The following is an 18,829-nucleotide window of genomic DNA, read 5'->3' as shown; positions in this document are numbered from 1 at the left end:
ATATATATATAGAGAGAGAGAGAGAGAGAGAGAGAGATTTAGACAGAAGAGCAAGACAAATTGATACCTGCAACTGAGACCATCTGGTAAAACCCTTCAAAGCGATGGTGCTTTTTATACTATGACCTGCCAATATATTTAATTAGGATTTAAACCAAGGGCAGATTTATTATTAGAAAATGAGACTAACTTCTACCAATCAAATAAAAACTCGCGTCAGTGAGTATGGGTCCAGGAAACAATCCAGCAGCCACGCTAAGTGACTTGACTGACAAATGCTGGCCTGCTGCTGCCTCACCCCCTCCTTGCCTGCGAGCGGTTATACACAGACACCAAAAGTAAAGAGCCGCGCTTGAGCAAAATGGCCAGAGGAACACAGCATCGCCAAGCTGAGAACATTTATTTATATACACTCTAAGTTATGTGATGCCTATTTATGTATTTATAGTTGCTTATTCTTTTGGTTGACTATCTATGGTTCTTAAAGTGTAGAAGTTCGTAGACATGACCTGCTTCTTTGGATAGGTCTGCTATCTCAAGGCCTGTTTTAATGAGGGCAGGTGTCAGATAGAATCCTACTGTAAATCTAGCCCCTTATTAAAAAGTAAGAACAAAAACACATGCCGTGAAAGACTCACCAGAGTTCCAATATTGTATCTTAATCACCTAATTCATGGTCCTTTGAAGGCAAGTCCCTTACAGTATTCTAGCCAGTACACACCTTGCCCCTTCCTAAGGGAAGTTGCATTTTTGAAGTCTCTCCGGTGCAAATCCATACAGTACTAGTTGAAACATGCCTTCAAGTGTGGATTACAGGCTATGATCTAGCCATGCTTCACCTAACAACGGGGATCTGTTCTAAGTGATGGCGAGAGGTGATGTCATCATTTTGTATGCATTATGGAGTGTCCTTACACAAATCCAGATGGTTTAGGTCAGTCGTTTAACATGATCATTTGATGCAATCAAGCCATGCAGAAAACATGACCTCTGTGAGTCTCCTGTACTACTTTATAGTCATGGCACAGTCATGGTGGAGTATACTCTAATGCAATGATCAAACACAAAGGACCATTGGTGTTAAAGAAAGCAGCATGTGTTTGTCATCAAGCATTAGGTACTGTACCTAGATGCATGTGCTATAGTTTGTGTGTGAGTATAGTGTGGTATGGTGTGCATGTGTGGTGTTGTTAATGCGTGTGTGTAAGCAGGAGGGTGATGTCACATGTCTTTCTTTGATTACTCTATGGCTTTATGAGATAGGGTCTCTCACTGAACCTCAAGCTCATCATTTTGACCAGATTCGCCACTGAGCTCCAAGAATCCACATATCTCCAACATCTAACCCTTAGTGCTAGAGTTACACACACACACACACACACACACACACACACACACACACACACACACGACTATGCCTGGCTTTAAAATGTGGGTGCTGAGAATCCAAACCCCAATCTTATGCTTGCCACAGCAGGAGTCTTACTGACTGGGCTGTCCCCTCAGACCAGAGTGTACTATACTTTTAATTCTTCCAAATTTTATTTTTGAGAATTTCGTACATACATATTATGCGCTTTGGTCAAGCCAGCCTCCACTCTCTCCCCCGCTCCAACTCCTCCCATGCTCTATACTTTCAGATTACTGGCTGCATTCTGTTTGCTTCACCCAGAGATGCGAGCGATTAGGCTACGTGTAACACGTCAGCAGGATGGCGGCGAGTGAGGGACCCACAGCTGCGTATCCGTGGTATTTGTTGAACAAAGCAGTATTATAGAGCACATGATTAGATATTTTAAACGTTCAATAGGAATTTTAACTCCACATCCTAGAGTGTAAACTGTTCGCCTGCGCATTCGCATACCGGTGCTATCATCTAAATGGAAATATATCAAGGGTAATACAGATAGCAGGTACCCATACCACATTGTTTTTATAGGCATAAGAAAAAAGTCACTATGCTAGGCTGAATAACGAACCTCCCAGATGTCCATGTCCTCACCTGTGGAATGTGGATGTATTACTTCATGGCAGAAGGAAACTAGAAATGGGCTGGGAGGAGGCGGTTTCGAGTTATCTGCGTGGACCCTAAAGGCAATCTCAAGCAAGAGGGAGGCAGGAAGAGGTAGCCTGTGATAGAAGTGAGGCGTTGATAGAAATAGCCTGGAGTGGAGAGGCTGGAGGAAACCCAGAGAGGACAGGATGGCACGAGAAGATGGAAGGATAAAGGCAGCATGTTTTGTCCCCAGAGCCTCTAGGGAAGCTTGTTCTGCCGAATCCTCGGAAACTGATGTCAGATTTCTCACTGCTACAGCTGTGAGATAATGGACAAGCGGTGTTCCAATCCTCTCCACTGGTGGCGATTCACTACAGCAGCCCCAGCACTTGCACACAGACACCGGCACTAATGTCAGCAACATCGTGGTCCAGCTCCTGGAAGTTTCCAGGGGGGGGGCTGTTCTGAAAACTCTCGCTGTCTGTGGCTGACATTTCTTGGCTCTATACCGAGACCATGAAGAGTGAAAAAGTACACATAGTAAAGGTGTTGGATTGTCTTTAGGAACAGACTCAAAATCAACAATTGAATCTGTAAATGATTTCCTTGTCTCTCCCCGAACGCAATTGCAACCACTTGAATCACCATTTGAATGAAAATCAAATATAATGAAGCCATGTTTTTGTTACTTTCAGCCTATTGGGATTATATTTGGCCAGGTACCAGAAGCTCTGAGGCTCTGCTCCAACAAAGCTGGCCTGACAGCGTATAACTTACTCATTGATTCTCCTCCGGAGCAAATGGGCTACTTTATCAAACAAGCATTAGGCTGTCATGGCCCCCATTAAAGAGTGTTAACATATCAAAATGGAACATTCAGTTAGAGGGATGAAGTGCCACGAGGGGAAGGGATTTTAAGGAACTGGAAGCAGTTGAATATCTCGTCGGAGAAGGAAAAATTACCCAAGCTTCTCCCAGTGCCAAGCTAGAACAGAGGAAAACGCAGTAGAGCCTTTGTCAGGAGGGACCATCAGCCCGAATATCGGAAATAGAACTACTGTTGAAAATATTGTAAAATCAGATAGAATCCCTGGTAGCTTGAGAGAACTGTTAAAGCCTGACTTCTGTTACCTATGTATTTCTTCATAAGACTATTAAGAAATTACACAGAAACTTAAATTGGATCTTTGCTCATGGGGAAACAATAGGTGGTAGTTGCTACTTACAGCAGCAGCGTGTTAGGATCAGAACTTTCAGGAAATCAGTGCCCAAATATCAGACCAATCTGGCTGAGAAGTCCCTAGACAGGCACCCTCTATCGACATGTACAATTTAATGTACTTCAATAATAATAGAAAATGTCCTTCTCACGTGAACTAGCTGTGCCCACAAAGCAGTAGGAAGTGGTTCCTGGCTTTCAGGCAAAACACTGGAAGACTCTTCAGGCTGGTCATTGGTCTGATGAGCTGCACCATTCACCCACTACGTCAACATCCAATACAATCCTGCCTTCTTTAGTCCAGCAGGCAGAAGGCTTTTATTCTCCACTTTCAAAGTCTACAAGCCCCCGCACCCACACGTTCTTATTAGTGATAGTGTGACAGAAAGGGGAGAGACAGCGTAGGATAGAAACAGGAAAGAGTGATGCTTAAAAAGCATCCTGGGATATTGTAGGACCACTGCAAAGGAGGGAGGTCTGGATGCTGTAGGACCACTGCAAAGGAGGGAGGTCTGGACGTTTTCGTATGGTTGCACCATTGCATAGAAATTTCAAAATTATTAAAAACCCAGAAGACCTTAAAAAGCTAAATTGCTTCCCATACCCAAATCCTCCCCAGCCAGTGCTCTCAGCCTAGAAAGTCCCTTCTGCCCCTCAGCTGAATGCTAGCCAGAAGCTTCATTTGTTTTCACTGTGTGACCATGTCTCTGGGGCTCTCGCATAAGGCTACCCTCTTGTCAGAGCAGAAGTTTCTGTTTGAACTAGAATTTCTGGCTCTGGTTTGCCATATTGATTTGAGCCCTTTCTCTTTTAGAAAGAGATAGAGAATGCCTAGGGGGAGAACAGCGCAACAGTACAGTGAAGTGACAAGGGTGTGGAGATAAAAATAAAACCAAGGTGGTTCACGTTTTCACTGAATAGAGCCTGCGCTCAGGTTGTTTTGCTCTTGCCTTTCAATCAATCTTAGGAAGAAAGCAGGCCTGAGCCAAAATTTCAGAGCTTCTTCATCCATTTTCCCTTTAATAACAGGATTCTTAGTTGTGTTTCTAAATATATATCTTCTTAGAAATAAAAACCTCTACTCTACAAAAGATTAACCTTGCTGTTACCCAGGAGGTAGCAGGAAATTTGGGTGGCATGAACTCTAACAGGAAGGAGCAGTGGTAGCAGAGTCCCTTTGTTGAAATGTAGCCTGGTGTCCACTTCTGTAGCATTTACATTTTGCTGAGATGGAGGTGCTAGCCTGGTGGTAGATAACTCTCTGGGAGTATAAACTGATCATGTTTACCTGGAGGTTGTGTGAATGATGGTCAAGCCTCCACCCTCAAGAAGGTCATACTGCAGGCTGGGATGGTGGTTCAGAGGACAGAGTGCTTGCATTTTGAGCCTTGTGACTTGGCATTGATTCCCAGTGCTGAGAGGCAGGAAGAGGAGGCTCTCTGGGACTCTCTGGCCAGCTAGTCTGGCCTAATTGTTTAGCACCAGGTCAAAGAGAGACTTAAACAAACAAACAAAAATTATAGCATACCTGAGGAATAGCACTCTGGCTTCTATGGCCATGTGTACTCATATGCACAGTTTTCTGTGTGTGTGCACACATGCACACACTCCACATGAAATCCATATGTTGGACTCTGGTGTCTATTTAACATGTGAGTTCTCAAACTCCAGGTAGATAAAATACCTGTGTGCCCAACTTCTTCAATGAGGACGAATGACATCGTTGTGTGTTTGTTTATTCTGTCACTCATTCGTTTCAGATATTGATCTCTAATCTTCATTTTGAAATAGCTTCGCATTTAAGCAAGCTGCAAGTATAGCATAAAGAATTCTTATAGGCCCTTTATTTAGAGTTGCTAAATGTTACTCTCACCAAATTTGAAAAAAATCAAAGTATGCGTTGCCTGTGTATACACATAATCATGTTGTTTTTATGAACATTTGATAGTATACTAGAGATATGATATTTTTACTTTTTCCTCTTAAATACTTCTGTATTTTTATAAACAAGCACATTCTCTTAAGCAATATAGCACAATGGTAAATATCAGAAAATTAACATTGATATACAGTTTAACCTACATATATAATTAGGATTTTGTTGAGTGTTCAATTCTTTTTAATTAAATATTATGTTTATGGGTGTTTTTCTGCATGTATACCATGTGTGTGCCTGGTTCCTGCAGAGAAGAGGGCTATGAATCATCAGAATGGGAGTTACAGATGGTTGTGTTCACCATGTAGGTGCTGGGAATCAAACCAGCATCCTTTGTAAGAGCCACAGGAGCTTTTACCCAACCGGTTCTCTGGGTCCAATTCTTTCAACTTATTAAAGGACTTTTATTCTCATTGTTTAGTGGAGAATTATTTATATGCAGTAAAATTCATACCAGTTTTATTCACAGCCAGCTCCTGCTGTCCTGAGCTGAACATGCGTTCCTGGCCTCAAGCAATAGGGCAGCTTTAATGCTGGCTCTAGGATTCCTTGCTGTTTTCCTTTCCCCAGCTGCCATGAGCCATCATCTATGTGGGAAAGGCAAGGATGTTGCCTTTTCCTGAGACAACCTTTTTCCCATAGGGAGGGCCATGTCTTTCCCTGGGTATTAGGATTTGCACATTTCTGTCCACTCCCAGTCCCTATGCTGATAGCCTCACTCTCAAGGTGATGCTATTGGAAGACACGACCTTGGGGATTAAGTAATGAGGTCAGGGCTCTCACAAATGAACTAGTGTACTCAGAGTAGGTCCAGAGAGTGGCTTTGCACCTTCAGGCATGTGAAGACGCAGCAAGAAGATACCATCTGTGAACCAGAACATGGCCCTCACCAGACAATGCCTCCTCCCCTGTCTGGATCTTGGACTTCCCAGTCTCCAGAACAGTGAGAAATAGATTTCCCCATGTGTGAGCCTGCTATCCCATAGTGGTTTTTTATAGCATGTTGGACAGAATGTGGCAGTAGCTATGGTTTGCTCCTAGGCCTGTATCACAGGGAGCTTTCCAGCCTCCCACCCGTCAATACTGCCCAGCCTTCCTGTTTGCATGTCTTTCTTCTGAGCTCTGGTGGGTCTCAGAAGAGCAGCCTGGGGTAGGTGTGATCCCCCCTTCTACCTGGAGCCCCAGCCTGGGGTAGGTATGAGTCTCCTTCTGCCTGGAGCCCCCAGCCTGGGGTAGGTATGACCCCCCCAACTTCTGCCTGGAGCCCCAACCTGGGGTAGGTGTGATCCCCCTTCTACCTGGAGACCCAGCCTGGGGTAGGTGTGACCCTTGCTTCTGCCTGGAGCTCCAGCAATCTATCTTCTTACAGCTACCACATTGGCTGTTAGATTGGTTTATCTGAACCCTACCTGCCAGATTACACATAACGTCTGGTATTTCCATCAGGGAAGGGTGTGCTGAGGTCCTGGCTCTGCTTAGGGATCCAGTGTTACCTAAGATATTGAGCAGAGTTGTTGTCCCACAACTAGAGGTCCATGAAAGACTACGAAAGAATTGCGACTTCATTTATATAGAGGGTCTGGGAGCAGTTCCATGCCTTTCTAACAATTATGTAGACCAATTGTTTTTTAGATGGCATTTAAGATTTCTGCAACAGATATTACAAAAGGTGGTCCATAAAGGCTTATGACTAACTGTCTTTAGATGTGATATAATTTCCCTACAAAGTGAGAAGCCATATCCTTGGAAAAATCACTGAGAAGGCAGCTATCACAGGGGCGACTGAGTGTCCAGGAGTCTACCCTGAAATGTTTCCTAATGAAACATTTTATATATAGTTGTTTTAAGAATGACTTAGTTTTCATGTTTCCATACTCTGAGTAGGAGCCAGAAGTCCATTTTGTGCTTTTTTTTTTGAGTATCTATAAATTTGATTTGTTCTTCCTGTGCCCAAGAAAAGATGTAGAAAGGATAAAAATTATTTCTTACTTATACTCTTGTAAATTTATTTTCTATAAAATAATGAATTATTTGAAAGCTAAATCTCTTCCACTTTTAGCAGGCCATACTTAGAATACGATGATGCAGTGGGTGAGAAGTTAAGTTTGAAAGGTTAATTTAATTGTATTTTATGGTAGATCCAACCTTTCCTACATTTTGTCTGATCTACAGGGAACTCATTGTTTACCACTTTCCTGAGTCAGAGAAGGAAATCTGATCGAGGCACGTTTGCCTCTGCTAAACTAAGCAAGGCTTTTCTAATAAAGGCTTTTATCCAGGTGATCTACTTTAAAAGTTTTAAGAAATCCTCCAGGGTTTTGAAGGAAAACTAATGGTTACAAAGGAAGAAAATCTTTATGATACAGAGACCCAGCTTCCTTCATTAATACTGTAAATAAAATGTTTGCATTAGAAAGCATTGTAGTGTAGGCTCCTGGGCATTAGTTTCCCTGTGATAGTTGCCTTCTCAGCAATTTCCCCTCAGAATATGGCTTTTCACTTTGTTGGGAACTTGCATCATTTCTTAAAGACAGTTATTCATAAACCTTTATGGGCATCTTTTGTAACATCTGCTGCGGAGATGTGAAATATTGCCTAGGAAACAACCATTGTGCATAACGGATAGAAAGGTATGGGACTCCTCCTTCCAGGCCCCTCTAAGTACAGACTTGGCAGTGATGGTTCCTCACCACATCTTAGTGTCACAGTGCTGTTTACTTCTGTCCTCCTTTGGTTCCTTAGAATGTTCTGCCACGAGCCTTTTGTCTTTGTTGTCTGTGACCAGGAGTCTTCTGGACCCCTCAGCAAAGATCCCAGTCTCCTCTTTACTGCGTATCTCATTGAATGAAGATGCTCTCATTCATGTCCACAAAACATCAGAGGAAGCAAACTCACACTGTGACCTTTCCTGAGATCACTTTCTTAAGACTATAGATGAAATGTGTGGATTGTTTTCTTTATAATTAAAGCAAAGGGTAGTAGAATTTCAGGCAGTTGTCTCCTCAGAGTGGCATCAGGACCATAGCTAGGCAGACCCTTCTAAACTCTAGATGAGGCTGGGAACCACACCCGCTGGAGCCTGTTTTCTGCCACATTCCTTCCTATTCTTTATCATGACACATGATACGTTATTTAGGTGGTGTTGGCAGTAGTTTCTGTCCTGCCATTCAGTTCCAAAGAAACACACAGAGGTCTACATTAATTATGAACTGGTTGGCCAATTAGCTCAGGCTTCTTATTAACTCTTACATCCTACATTAGCCCATGTTAGCCACGTGGCTTGGTACCTTTTATCAGCGAGGTGTTCTCATCTTGCTTCCTCTGTGTCTAAATGATGACTGCAGACTGCCTTTCCTCTTTCCAGAATTCTCCTGGTTGCCCTGCCTATACTTCCTGCCTGGTCACCCCGCCTATACTTCCTGCCTGGCTACTGGCCAATCAGCATTTTATTAAAGTAATATAACTGACAAATCTTTCAAGGGTGTACAATTATTGTCCCACACAAAGCTGGTATTAGTTTCCATGCAGAATTCTGAGCCTCTCAATATTTCCAGATTTCCTAACAAGAAAAGAGAATTGCTCTCGATTGTAAACTGAATAAACAATGTCAATAACTTCTGCTAAGTTGAAAGAGGGCAACAGCTTCTCAAAGGTGAGTCATCCTAGGTGTGTCCAGTGTTTGCACTGCTACATAGGCATTCCTACATGTTGGCCTCACTGTCACAGCGTTAGGCTTGGCTCGAGGACACCAAGGTGCAAAGACATTCAGGGAACAAGTTCTCAGACTTGGCCATTCTTAGCAACTTGCTTTGCATCTTGAATTTAGGAGTCAAGAGTATACTCTTGACTCTACACTTGTGATCTACTCAGACATAAAGGAACTCAGAGCTCAGTCCCACTGTACTGTGAGAAACTGACTCATTGCAAAGCAGACCTTTATCTCTCCTTTCACCCTTGAGTCTCTTCAAGCGAGTGTGAGGTTGGGGCTACGGTTAGACTTTTTATTATGCCACCCACATTCCCCTGGGGTTAGTTAGGGTACTTCTGAGAGCATGACGTGTGGTGGGGGGATGACTAAGATGGCCCTGTCTGTTCACTGTCTTTCTACTTTCCCAGAAACTGATCACCAATGGATGCAGATTTAAGCAAAGATTTAGAATACATTTCTTAGCAACGTAGTTACTGTGACTTTGTGATTTATTAGTGATTATTTCTGTTTCATATTCTATACCATGGTGTAGTTACTGTGACTTTGTGATTTATTAGTGATTATTTCTATTTTGTATTCTATACTGTGATGTTGGTTTTGCCCTTCTATATCTTGGGCAAAAGAGGGAATTAAGACGTATGGGGAAGAACCAAAATCAAGTCCTTCCTGCTGCTATAAACAATCAAAGATGGAGCTAACAGGTTATACTCAATTATATAAACAGCTCCTTACCCTTGATTGGAGTAAAATGTTTTTTTTCTCCTCATTATTAATACATGCTTTTAGCATATTATAAATATAGAAAAATACAAAAATAAACTGAAATATTAGCCCATACCTTCAGAATAGTCAAGATAGAGTTGTCTATATCACAGGAATGATAACAAATTAAGAAGCCTATCTCCCTCTATATATCTGTGTCTATATTTATATTTTTATAACCTCCCTCAAAATTAGGCAATGCTATGATGTAGTACGGAAGCTGAGAGTGAGTTTCTAACACCCTAAATATTCTGAGTTACTTTGGGGAATTAATAAGAACACCTCTTTCTTATATCTTACATAGGGGGAGCAAGGACCTCAAGGTTTTCCAGGGCCAAAGGGTACAGTGGGCCATGGCCTTCCTGGCCAGAAGGTAAGTGAATCAGAATTTTATGGAAATGCTTAGACACAGGTCCTAATTGCTTAGTCCTGATTGTGACAGCGATCTCATGCTTCCTGCCCCTCTTACCACACTAAAAGTGCCATCTGTGGTAGACTCCAAACGCTGCAGCATTTTCCTCATTCATCAGAGGCAGTCAGTAAAAGAACAAATCCTTATGACACAAATGTGGTAAACACAGAAGTCTCAGGAAGCTGGTAAGTTATGCGACACTTGAGTTTCTTGACGGCCATGAGCTGATCAGGTGTCTCATCTGATTAAGAGGTTAATTCCTCTTAGGTGTAAATGAACTTTTTCCTTATGTGTATTTATGTCAGTAAGTACTCCAAGCCTTTAAGGGGATTTTAGTTGCAACAAATCAAACCGTAGGTTTTATTTTTCTTATTTGGCTTTAATGTTCATGACTTAAGTTTGACTTTTAACCATGTTATACAGGGAGATCATGGAGAACGAGGTGATGTGGGAAAGAAAGGTGAAAAAGGAGAAATTGGAGAACCCGGATCACCAGGAAAACAGGCAAGATATGTTTTTTCAAGCTTTACTATGGCTTTATACTCTCAACTGGGTCTAATGTATCCTGAATGTTACTTTTTTCTTCCCACTAAGTAGGGTTTACAAGGACCAAAAGGAGACCCGGGACTTACGGTGAGTATCTATCTCAGAGGGTAATTGAGGGGTTCATGTCTGCAGAAGTGCTGTCTTCATGTTGTAGCCCTAGAATTATGGACGCTGTGGACGTTGGTTTGTTCTGTTTAATGATGGTGTCTGCTGCCAGGCCAGGTCATTTTATCTGGATGGATGGAGAAATCACACAGGAAGCCAGGCACAGCTGCATGTGAGCGCAGAGGGACGCTCCCTTCTGGCTTCTGGAAGAAATGATAAAGTTGCTATTGTTGGCAATGCGGGAGTGATCTGCTTAAAATAAGTCCAGAGGCCACATGGGCGTTTATTTGATGTGGCTTTTCTCACTCCAGGGCAAGGGCTCTTTTTGCTTGAGCTAGTTCCTCAAGGAAGTGCTGTGAGGCTAGTCATCTCAAAGCCAGAGTTAGAAAAGTTTCTGGAATCTTCTACTCATTTTCTCCCACTATTAAAAACAACCACCACAAAAAGATGATTCTTTAAATTCTAATAGGCGGGAAGGTTCTAGAGTTTTTATAGCAAATGCAGATGAATCTTCCTTTCAGATTAGAAAGTACTTCATCTCCCAAGGATTCGAAAAGGAAGGAGATCTTCCGTTCTTTTTCCTTCAGTAATCAGCTGGCGATGCTGATCCCATGCACAGTGGCAGGAAAATCTGGGGGTGAAAGGAAGGGAGACTGTCTGGTCCTGACAGCGGCTTCTTTTCTGCTGTCCCCCGCCACCGGTCAGATCCCCAAAGCCGTCGACAGTGAGAGGAGTCATGTGAGCAACAGTTAGCTGTTGACAGTAGCAAAGACGAGAGTCCGTGTAAATGACGGAAGGAGCTTCCCATAGCCTGATATCTGCCTGCTCGTCCCACCACGGGGCTGGAGCAGGACTGATTTCCTTCATTTCCATATCCATGTCACCAACATTCCTGGGGTATGAACTGTGGTCAGACTTACGGAAACGCACTATGAAAATAGGAGACTGTGGGAAATGAGAGACCTCGGTTATGTCTCTGAATGTGGGAGAAAGAGACAAGAACACGTCATCTACCATGTGATGAATATTTGCTAAAAGATGATTAAGTGGGGTGTGGTTGTCCAGAGAAGATAAAATGATATGTAGTAATAGTCAGGGCAAGAGAGACTATCTCTTGGACAAAGGGTGTTTCTGTTGTTATTGTTTTTGTTTTGCTTTGTTGTAAATTTACTCAACCTTAGCAGCTTCCTATAGTGGCTACAGCAATTTCCAGCCCTTTACTCTCTTTAACCCCTCCTTACTCAGCTGATCCCTCTTTCCTAAGAAGTTCCCCCTCAAAGTTTCGTGTTGTGTGTGTGTGTGTGAATGCATGTGTGCAGTGTGTGTGACTGAATTTAATTAAGCGTGTTTACATGGGCATGTAGGGAGGTTGTTTACTGAGCACGGACAGCACGTAAGATATTTCTAGTGAAAATAACCCCTTCAACTATTTTTTTTTCTACTTTTCTCCTGCTCTGTAGCCAAGACCCAGAAACCCTTCCGTCATCTGACAGCCCAGGTCCGGGTCCCACTGTTATATTTTATAAATATGTGTGACCTGAGGCTGGTCCCACGAGGGGTAGCAGGGGTCACCAGAGGCCTCAGTGGGTCCCTGGCGTGTGGCCTGAGGCCCTGAGGGAGACAGACAGATACACCATGCAGATTGAGCTGGGGTATAGAGTTTATTTAGTGGGTTATGGAGTGGGAGGGGGGAAAGGAGGGAGAAGTTGCCTTTGCAGAAGGGGGTGGAGAGAGAGGGGGGACTGGAGAGGAGGTGGGAGATCTGCTTGCCTTTGCAGAATGGGGGAGGTTGGGAGTGGGCAGAGCTGGCCTCTTAAAGGGACAGGGTACCCATGTGGCAGACCAGGCCAACAGATTACAACACCCACAGCTATGTGTACTGGAGTTGCGATTTAATATCTAAAACTCTGAACTGTTAAGTTTCAGAATTCAGCCTCTTTTTGGCTATGACACATTGTATCCAACTTCCAACTTTTGTGCTATTTGTTTAATTTTCTCCAAGGAAGGAGTGAATCAAATCGTCCAACGCTGATTATGAGACAAATCTCTTGGGATGATAGGAAATATACTCCAGTCATAAACTTAATGTTAATACATTTTCCTTTCTCCTCAGAAAGAAGAAATTATCAAACTTATTATTGAAATATGTGGTAAGATTTAATTATCAAGAAAGTGAAACGTCCTGCACAGTGTCAGCCCTACTATGTGCTATGTTGTGCAATGTCAGCCCTACTGTGTGCTGTGTTGTGCGGTGTCAGCCCTACCATGTGCTGTGTTGCACAGTGTCAGCCCTACTGTATTCTGTGTTGCAATGTCAGCCCTACTGTGTGCTGTGTTGTATACTGTCAGCCCTACTGTGTGCTGTGTTGCTGTGTCATCCCTACTATGTGCTGTGTTGTACAGTGTCATTCCTACTGTGTGCTGTTACAGTGTCAGCCCTACTATGTGCTGTGTTATACAGTGTCAGCCCTATCATGTGCTGTGTTGTACAGTGTCAGCTCTATCATGTGCTGTGTTGTATAGTGTCAGCCCTATCATGTGCTGTGTTGTACAGTGTCAGCCCTATCATGTGCTGCATTGTACAGTGTCAGCCCTATCATGTGCTGTGTTGCAGAGCTAATGCGACCACCCAAAAGACACATGTATATAGCTGGTGGGGAAATGAGAGAGTCATCTGAAAAGTAGGTGGAAAATGGGAAAATGGAGCAGTGACATTGTGGAGGGCTGTAGGAACCCGGAAAGGCAATTGTTTTCTTGTTTCCCTAAGGCTGTCTGGAGAGTGGGAAGCTCCAGAGTGTGGGTTGCAGAGCCCTTGTAAGTATTGTGTTCATCAATAGTCAGTGATTTACCTGAGCCTTAGGAAAAAAGCCACACAATGGAAATTTGGTTGCAAAAGCCCAACATGCACCTGGAGACTAGCTAATAACCATCCCATGCTTTTCCCTCAGCTAGGATGACTTTTCAAAGTGAGCTTCATTGTGATTGCTGCAACTGTGTTCTATCTCACAAACAGGGAGACAGCCAGGCTTCACCTTATTTCACGAAGAAATCTAAACTCCCCCATGACTGAACACTCGAGACTCCGAGTTGTCAGAGAGAGGGAATAATGAAAACCATTAGCTAAAGAAGACAAAGGGGTAATGATGACTTCTGTGTCTGAAGTGGACAGAGGCAAGATAGCACTGAGCCCCAGCACTTCTTTATCTCCTGAGAAGTGGCTTGAGGCCGGATAGGTAATAGGACAATTTAGACATGGCTTCTGGATTCGATTTTGGGGGACCCCAGCTCTGAATGGTTGCATATTGACCAGTATTTTCTGGAATCCCTCTTGTCAGAGTTTGTGGCGCAGATGGAGTGCTGGTTTCTGTGGTAGTGTGGAGCTGTAATAATCCTCTCAGTGGGTGTGGAGCCACTGCCCAGAGCAGCTGCTATGTGTCAGCTTCAGAGTCCTAACCTACCCCCAGTCAGCATTTCCCTCCTTTCCCTTCATCCATCCCGCATACCCACGAACCACTCTCTAGTTTCACTTAAAGATATGGCTGAAGGTTAAAATCGCAGCTTTGGGCTGTAGCTTAAATGCAAACTGCACCAGCATTACCAGAAGGCAACCCTAGCATGAGTGCCTGCCTTAAGAAATTAGAACTCTAGTTCTAGAATTCTCTATGTGACTGGTAGGCAACTTAAAAGACTAGAGGGTTGCTTCTCTTCAGCAGCTCTTTCTGCTTCTGTATGAATCTGGTAAGTTTCAGAGACTTTCTAAGACTTGTGAGTTGTTGATTTCCTCCTTCTAGAACTTCCTTCATCTTAAGGAACTCTTGGCCAGGTTAGAGTATTTCAATTTGGAGGAACTTTCTACAAAACAGCCCCCCTCAATACATATTTTTTTTAAAAAAAGAATCTTTTGGATGCACAGCATCCAAAGAGGAGAGAGTTATGAGCTTTTCCCACCGCAACAGGAAAGGAAGACCACAGTTGAGGTCTTTGGTTCATTTCCACGCATCTTTCCATTCTCCTATAATGGTGATGATAATCTGTGATGGTTTGTTTTTCATTTCTGCAACATTTCTATTTCTGTCTTCATCTTTTAGGTTGTGGGCCCAAATGCGAAGAGACTCCACTGGAGTTGGTGTTTGTGATTGACAGTTCAGAAAGTGTGGGGCCAGAGAACTTTCAGATCATCCAAAATTTTGTGAAGACCCTGGCTGACCGGGTAGCCCTGGACCTTGCCACAGCCCGGATAGGCATCATCAACTACAGCCACAAGGTGGAGAGAGTGGCTGGCCTGAAACAGTTCTCCAGTAAGGATGACTTCAAGCTGGAGGTGGACAACATGCAATACCTGGGGGAAGGCACCTACACGGCCAGTGCTCTTCAAACAGCCAACGATATGTTCAAAGAGGCAAGGCCAGGAGTAAAGAAGGTGGCCTTGGTGATCACTGACGGACAGACAGATTCCCGAGATAAAAAGAAGCTGGCAGAGGTGGTGAAGGATGCCAAGGACTCTGACGTGGAGATATTTGTGATTGGGGTGGTGAAGAAAGATGATCCCAACTTTGAAATTTTTCACCAGGAAATGAATCTCATTGCAACCGACGCAGAACATGTTTATCAGTTCGATGACTTCTTTACCCTGCAAGGTAAGGAGGCCACCCCAGTGGAAAGGAATGTATGCTGTTCTTTGCAGAGTCACACCACTAGGTTATTCTGACAAAAGCCAGAAACCAGGAAGTTAAAGAGGATTATGTCAGCTTAACACTGTAACCTATAAACTACAGAAGGCAAAAGACTAAGTGTTATGACCTGAGTGTAGAGGGCACAATCCTGTATCTATGCATGTTCAGCGAATGCTCAGTTGGGACGTTCAGCTGGAGTTTCCGTGGCAGTGACAGGAAGAGGAAGATGGGACCTTTTTTATACTGTGACTATTGGTTACTGTTCAAAGTTTCTTAACTAGAATAAGGTATGTAGCAAGCATCAAGCAAAGCAGAAAAAACAAAACTGGAATTGAAAATAAATAAAGAAAACTTGATGATAAAGTTATGGAAGTCTAAAAGGATGAGAACTGTAAGCAACAAGGATTGGAGCGAATGTTCTAGTTGCTTGCTTTATGCTAGCCATTTATCTGAAAGAATAACCTTTGGAAGTACGTCACTATGTTAACCTGATTGGCATTCTTTTTTTTTTTTTTTTAAACTAAGTATCTTTTTCTATTGGCTGATAGGTTCATCTGATGTACTCAGTTTCACTGGGCTATTTCTATGTTAGAATGATTGAAAGTATTGCACATTTGAGAAAATGGTTATATTTTACCAATTTGAATTAAGGCTTTATCATCTTATCTGAGAGGGTTTTTAAATTGTTGCAGTAATAAAGAATACATTTTAGGACTAATTGGCCTTTTGTTAGCCCTAAAACAGGATGCAATTGCCTATTTTACATAGTATTAGGAGGCTAGTCCTGTCCACAGATTAACTCAGTGAACTGGCACTTTGGATAAAAGGGTATTGATGATATATATGCCTTCTGTGCTAGTGTGTATTATTAAATAGAGATATTTGATCTAATCTTTTACAGATAATATAAATGTTTCCTACTGTAGTTAACTGTTGCTTTCAAACAATGGGAGGGATCTTGCTTAAGGACAGTGTTGATCTCTTTAAGATTGATTGAGAGAAGTTTCACTGTTTCCACTAATCCCCTTTCTGCTTCTGTTTAAAAAGATACTCTGAAGCAAAAATTGTCTAAAAAAATTTGTGAGGATTTTGATTCCTATCTCATTCAAGTATTTGGATCATCATCCCTTCAGTCTGGATTTGGGTCGTCAGGCCAAGAGCTCGACACATCCACCCCAAAGCCTACAGAAGAAGCTTCTGAGTCGGTAAGTAAATTTGAGTTGATGTTAGACGGCTGTGAGTTGGTAGGCGGCTGTGAGTTGGCAGGCGGCTGCAGGTCACTAAGTAACTGTGAGTTGGAAGCATCTGTAGGTCGGTAAGGAGTTGTTAGCTTGCTCCTTGCACTTAAATGGTGTAGTCTGTTTGATACGGAAGACATTGTCCCTGCCTTGGTCACTCAGGATCAGTTGAGCTATGTTTAATTTTAGGTCCTTGATGGTAGATTTCCAGTTCTGGAATAGCCCTAAAACTGATAAGTTTATGTGATAACATAAAGATGGGATTAATTTTTTCCATAGTTGATAATAATTTATTGAATATCACAAATAATATATTTCTATTATTCTGTTACTACCACAACATGTGTCCTGGAACAGACTGATACTGTGTTATTTAAACTTACCCTCTTGTTATCCTTTGCCGATTCTCTTCTGCCAGGCGACAGCTCTCCCTCATTCGTTTGTTGGTGCATCTGCCTTGTACTCTCTTGAGTTTGCCCAAAGTTACACATGGGTCCAAGTGTCAACCTTCCAACTCCAGACCACATTCTTGTCCTTTGGGCTTTCTGCTTCTGTTCATGGAATGGGAGGGGTGGGGTCTGTACATTGTCATGGTACAAGGTGGGTACAGGTGGGTGCTCGGGGTTAGAGCTTCCTGGTGATGATAGCTGTTTCCTGGAGATAGAGACAAACGTGACTGTCTTCTTAGCAAGCTTCCGGTGTAGCAAGCTACACCAATGAGATCCAGAGAAAACTCAATAATCTCCCATTAAGTTCTTCCTCAGCAAGTACTAACTAAAGCCAGTCTAGACTGACTTCTACCACTCCATGGATCTAGGAAGCATGGAGGGGTCATGTGATTATTCTTGAAGTTCAGTGAAGTCCCTGTGCTGTCCTTTAATGAAAGCTCCATGAATGCCAGTCATTATAAGCAAGTGCAGCAGCCGTCTAGCACTAGGATTTGGCTGACTAGACAGATTGAGAGCCCAAGAGACCTCAGATCAGGACTCAGAGCCAGGCCTGTCGAGGAGTGAGGCCTGGGATGCCCCTCCCATAGACACAGCCTGTAGAACTCACTAGATTCTATTCCTTACTAAGAAAGGGCAGACCGTCCTCTGGCATGCTTCCATCTGTTGGAATACTGACTCCAAATGAGTATTTCTGTTAGAGCAAGAGACTTCCACTGAGTTGCTCTTATACCATCAGATGCATTCCAGATGTCAGCACGCTAACGGTCATATACCGAATACTTTTGACTGACAGGTCATAGAATTTCTGTTCCAATTTTTCAGTTTTGTCCTTGAATTGCAAAAGCAGTTATAGAAGATACATGAATAAGCATGATTATGCTGTAAGGGAGCTTATTTAATAAATGTAGGCCGGGATTTGGCTCAGTGGTAGAGTGTGTTTTCAATACACAAAACTCAATCCAAAGTAAAATGTATTTATAAAAGCAGATGGAGATGAAGATTTGGCCCAGAAGTTTTTTCTCGAACCCTGTCTATCTAAAACATGTTTAAAAGAAATTATAAACAATAATGTATGGCCAGAGATGTATCCTTTTGACATTCTGACTTGATTCCTTTGCAGTCTACAAAATCTATACTAGAGAGCCACATAACTGAGTCACAATCAATCAATCATTAAACTGTAACACTTTAAGTAAGTTGTCTTAGTCATTGTTCAATTTTTGTGAAGAGACACTATGACCGTGCCAACTCTCATAAAGAAAAGCATTTAATTGGGACTGGCTTACAGCTTCAGAGGTTTAGTCCACTTTTATCATGGTGGGAAATATGGCAGCACACAGGCAGATGTGGTTCTTAAGAGGTAGCTGAGATTTTTGCATCTGGATCTACAGACAACAGGAAGAGTTAGAGAAACACTGGGCCTGACTTGAGCACTTGAAACCCCAAAGCCCACCTGCAGTGACACCCTTCCTCCAAAACCATACACATTCTCCAACAAGGCCACACCTCCTAAACCCTATCAAATTCAAATCTATGAGCCTATTGGGGGTCATTATTATTTAAGCCACTACATGTAAGCTGGCAAGTTTTTGTTGTGCTATATCCATGACTATCCTTGGTGACATATATGCCACTGTCTAAGAGAAGATTTCTCTGTGTGTGACTTATCATTTGCTCTTCTAGCTGAGCCATGTGATCAATTTCCCAAGAGGCATTTTGACATTTTCCAACGTCTTCCTTAACAAGAACAAGCCCAAGTTTCGTCCAATAAGCAGGGTATAAAC

General features: G+C 42.7%; 1 protein-coding gene across 1 annotated transcript in view; it reads left to right on the top strand.

The window, feature by feature from the left end:
• The window catches only part of Col28a1 (collagen type XXVIII alpha 1 chain), a 163,891-nt gene that overhangs the window by 131,078 nt on the left and 13,984 nt on the right, over positions 1 to 18,829 (top strand). Inside the window, exons 28-33 of the mRNA XM_050162310.1 lie at positions 9,927 to 9,995; positions 10,458 to 10,538; positions 10,632 to 10,667; positions 12,799 to 12,835; positions 14,774 to 15,322; positions 16,406 to 16,563. Of these exons, the coding sequence (XP_050018267.1) occupies positions 9,927 to 9,995; positions 10,458 to 10,538; positions 10,632 to 10,667; positions 12,799 to 12,835; positions 14,774 to 15,322; positions 16,406 to 16,563 (930 nt within the window). The remainder of the gene's footprint in view (positions 1 to 9,926; positions 9,996 to 10,457; positions 10,539 to 10,631; positions 10,668 to 12,798; positions 12,836 to 14,773; positions 15,323 to 16,405; positions 16,564 to 18,829) is intronic.

This window comes from Alexandromys fortis, unplaced genomic scaffold, assembly GCF_014885135.2.
Source record: "Alexandromys fortis isolate MF-2015 unplaced genomic scaffold, M_Fortis_MF-2015_v1.1 scaffold_110, whole genome shotgun sequence".
NCBI classification, from domain to species: domain Eukaryota; kingdom Metazoa; phylum Chordata; class Mammalia; order Rodentia; family Cricetidae; genus Alexandromys; species Alexandromys fortis.
The sequence above is the reverse complement of the archived record's forward strand: the minus strand, read 5'-3'. Positions and strand labels throughout refer to the sequence as shown.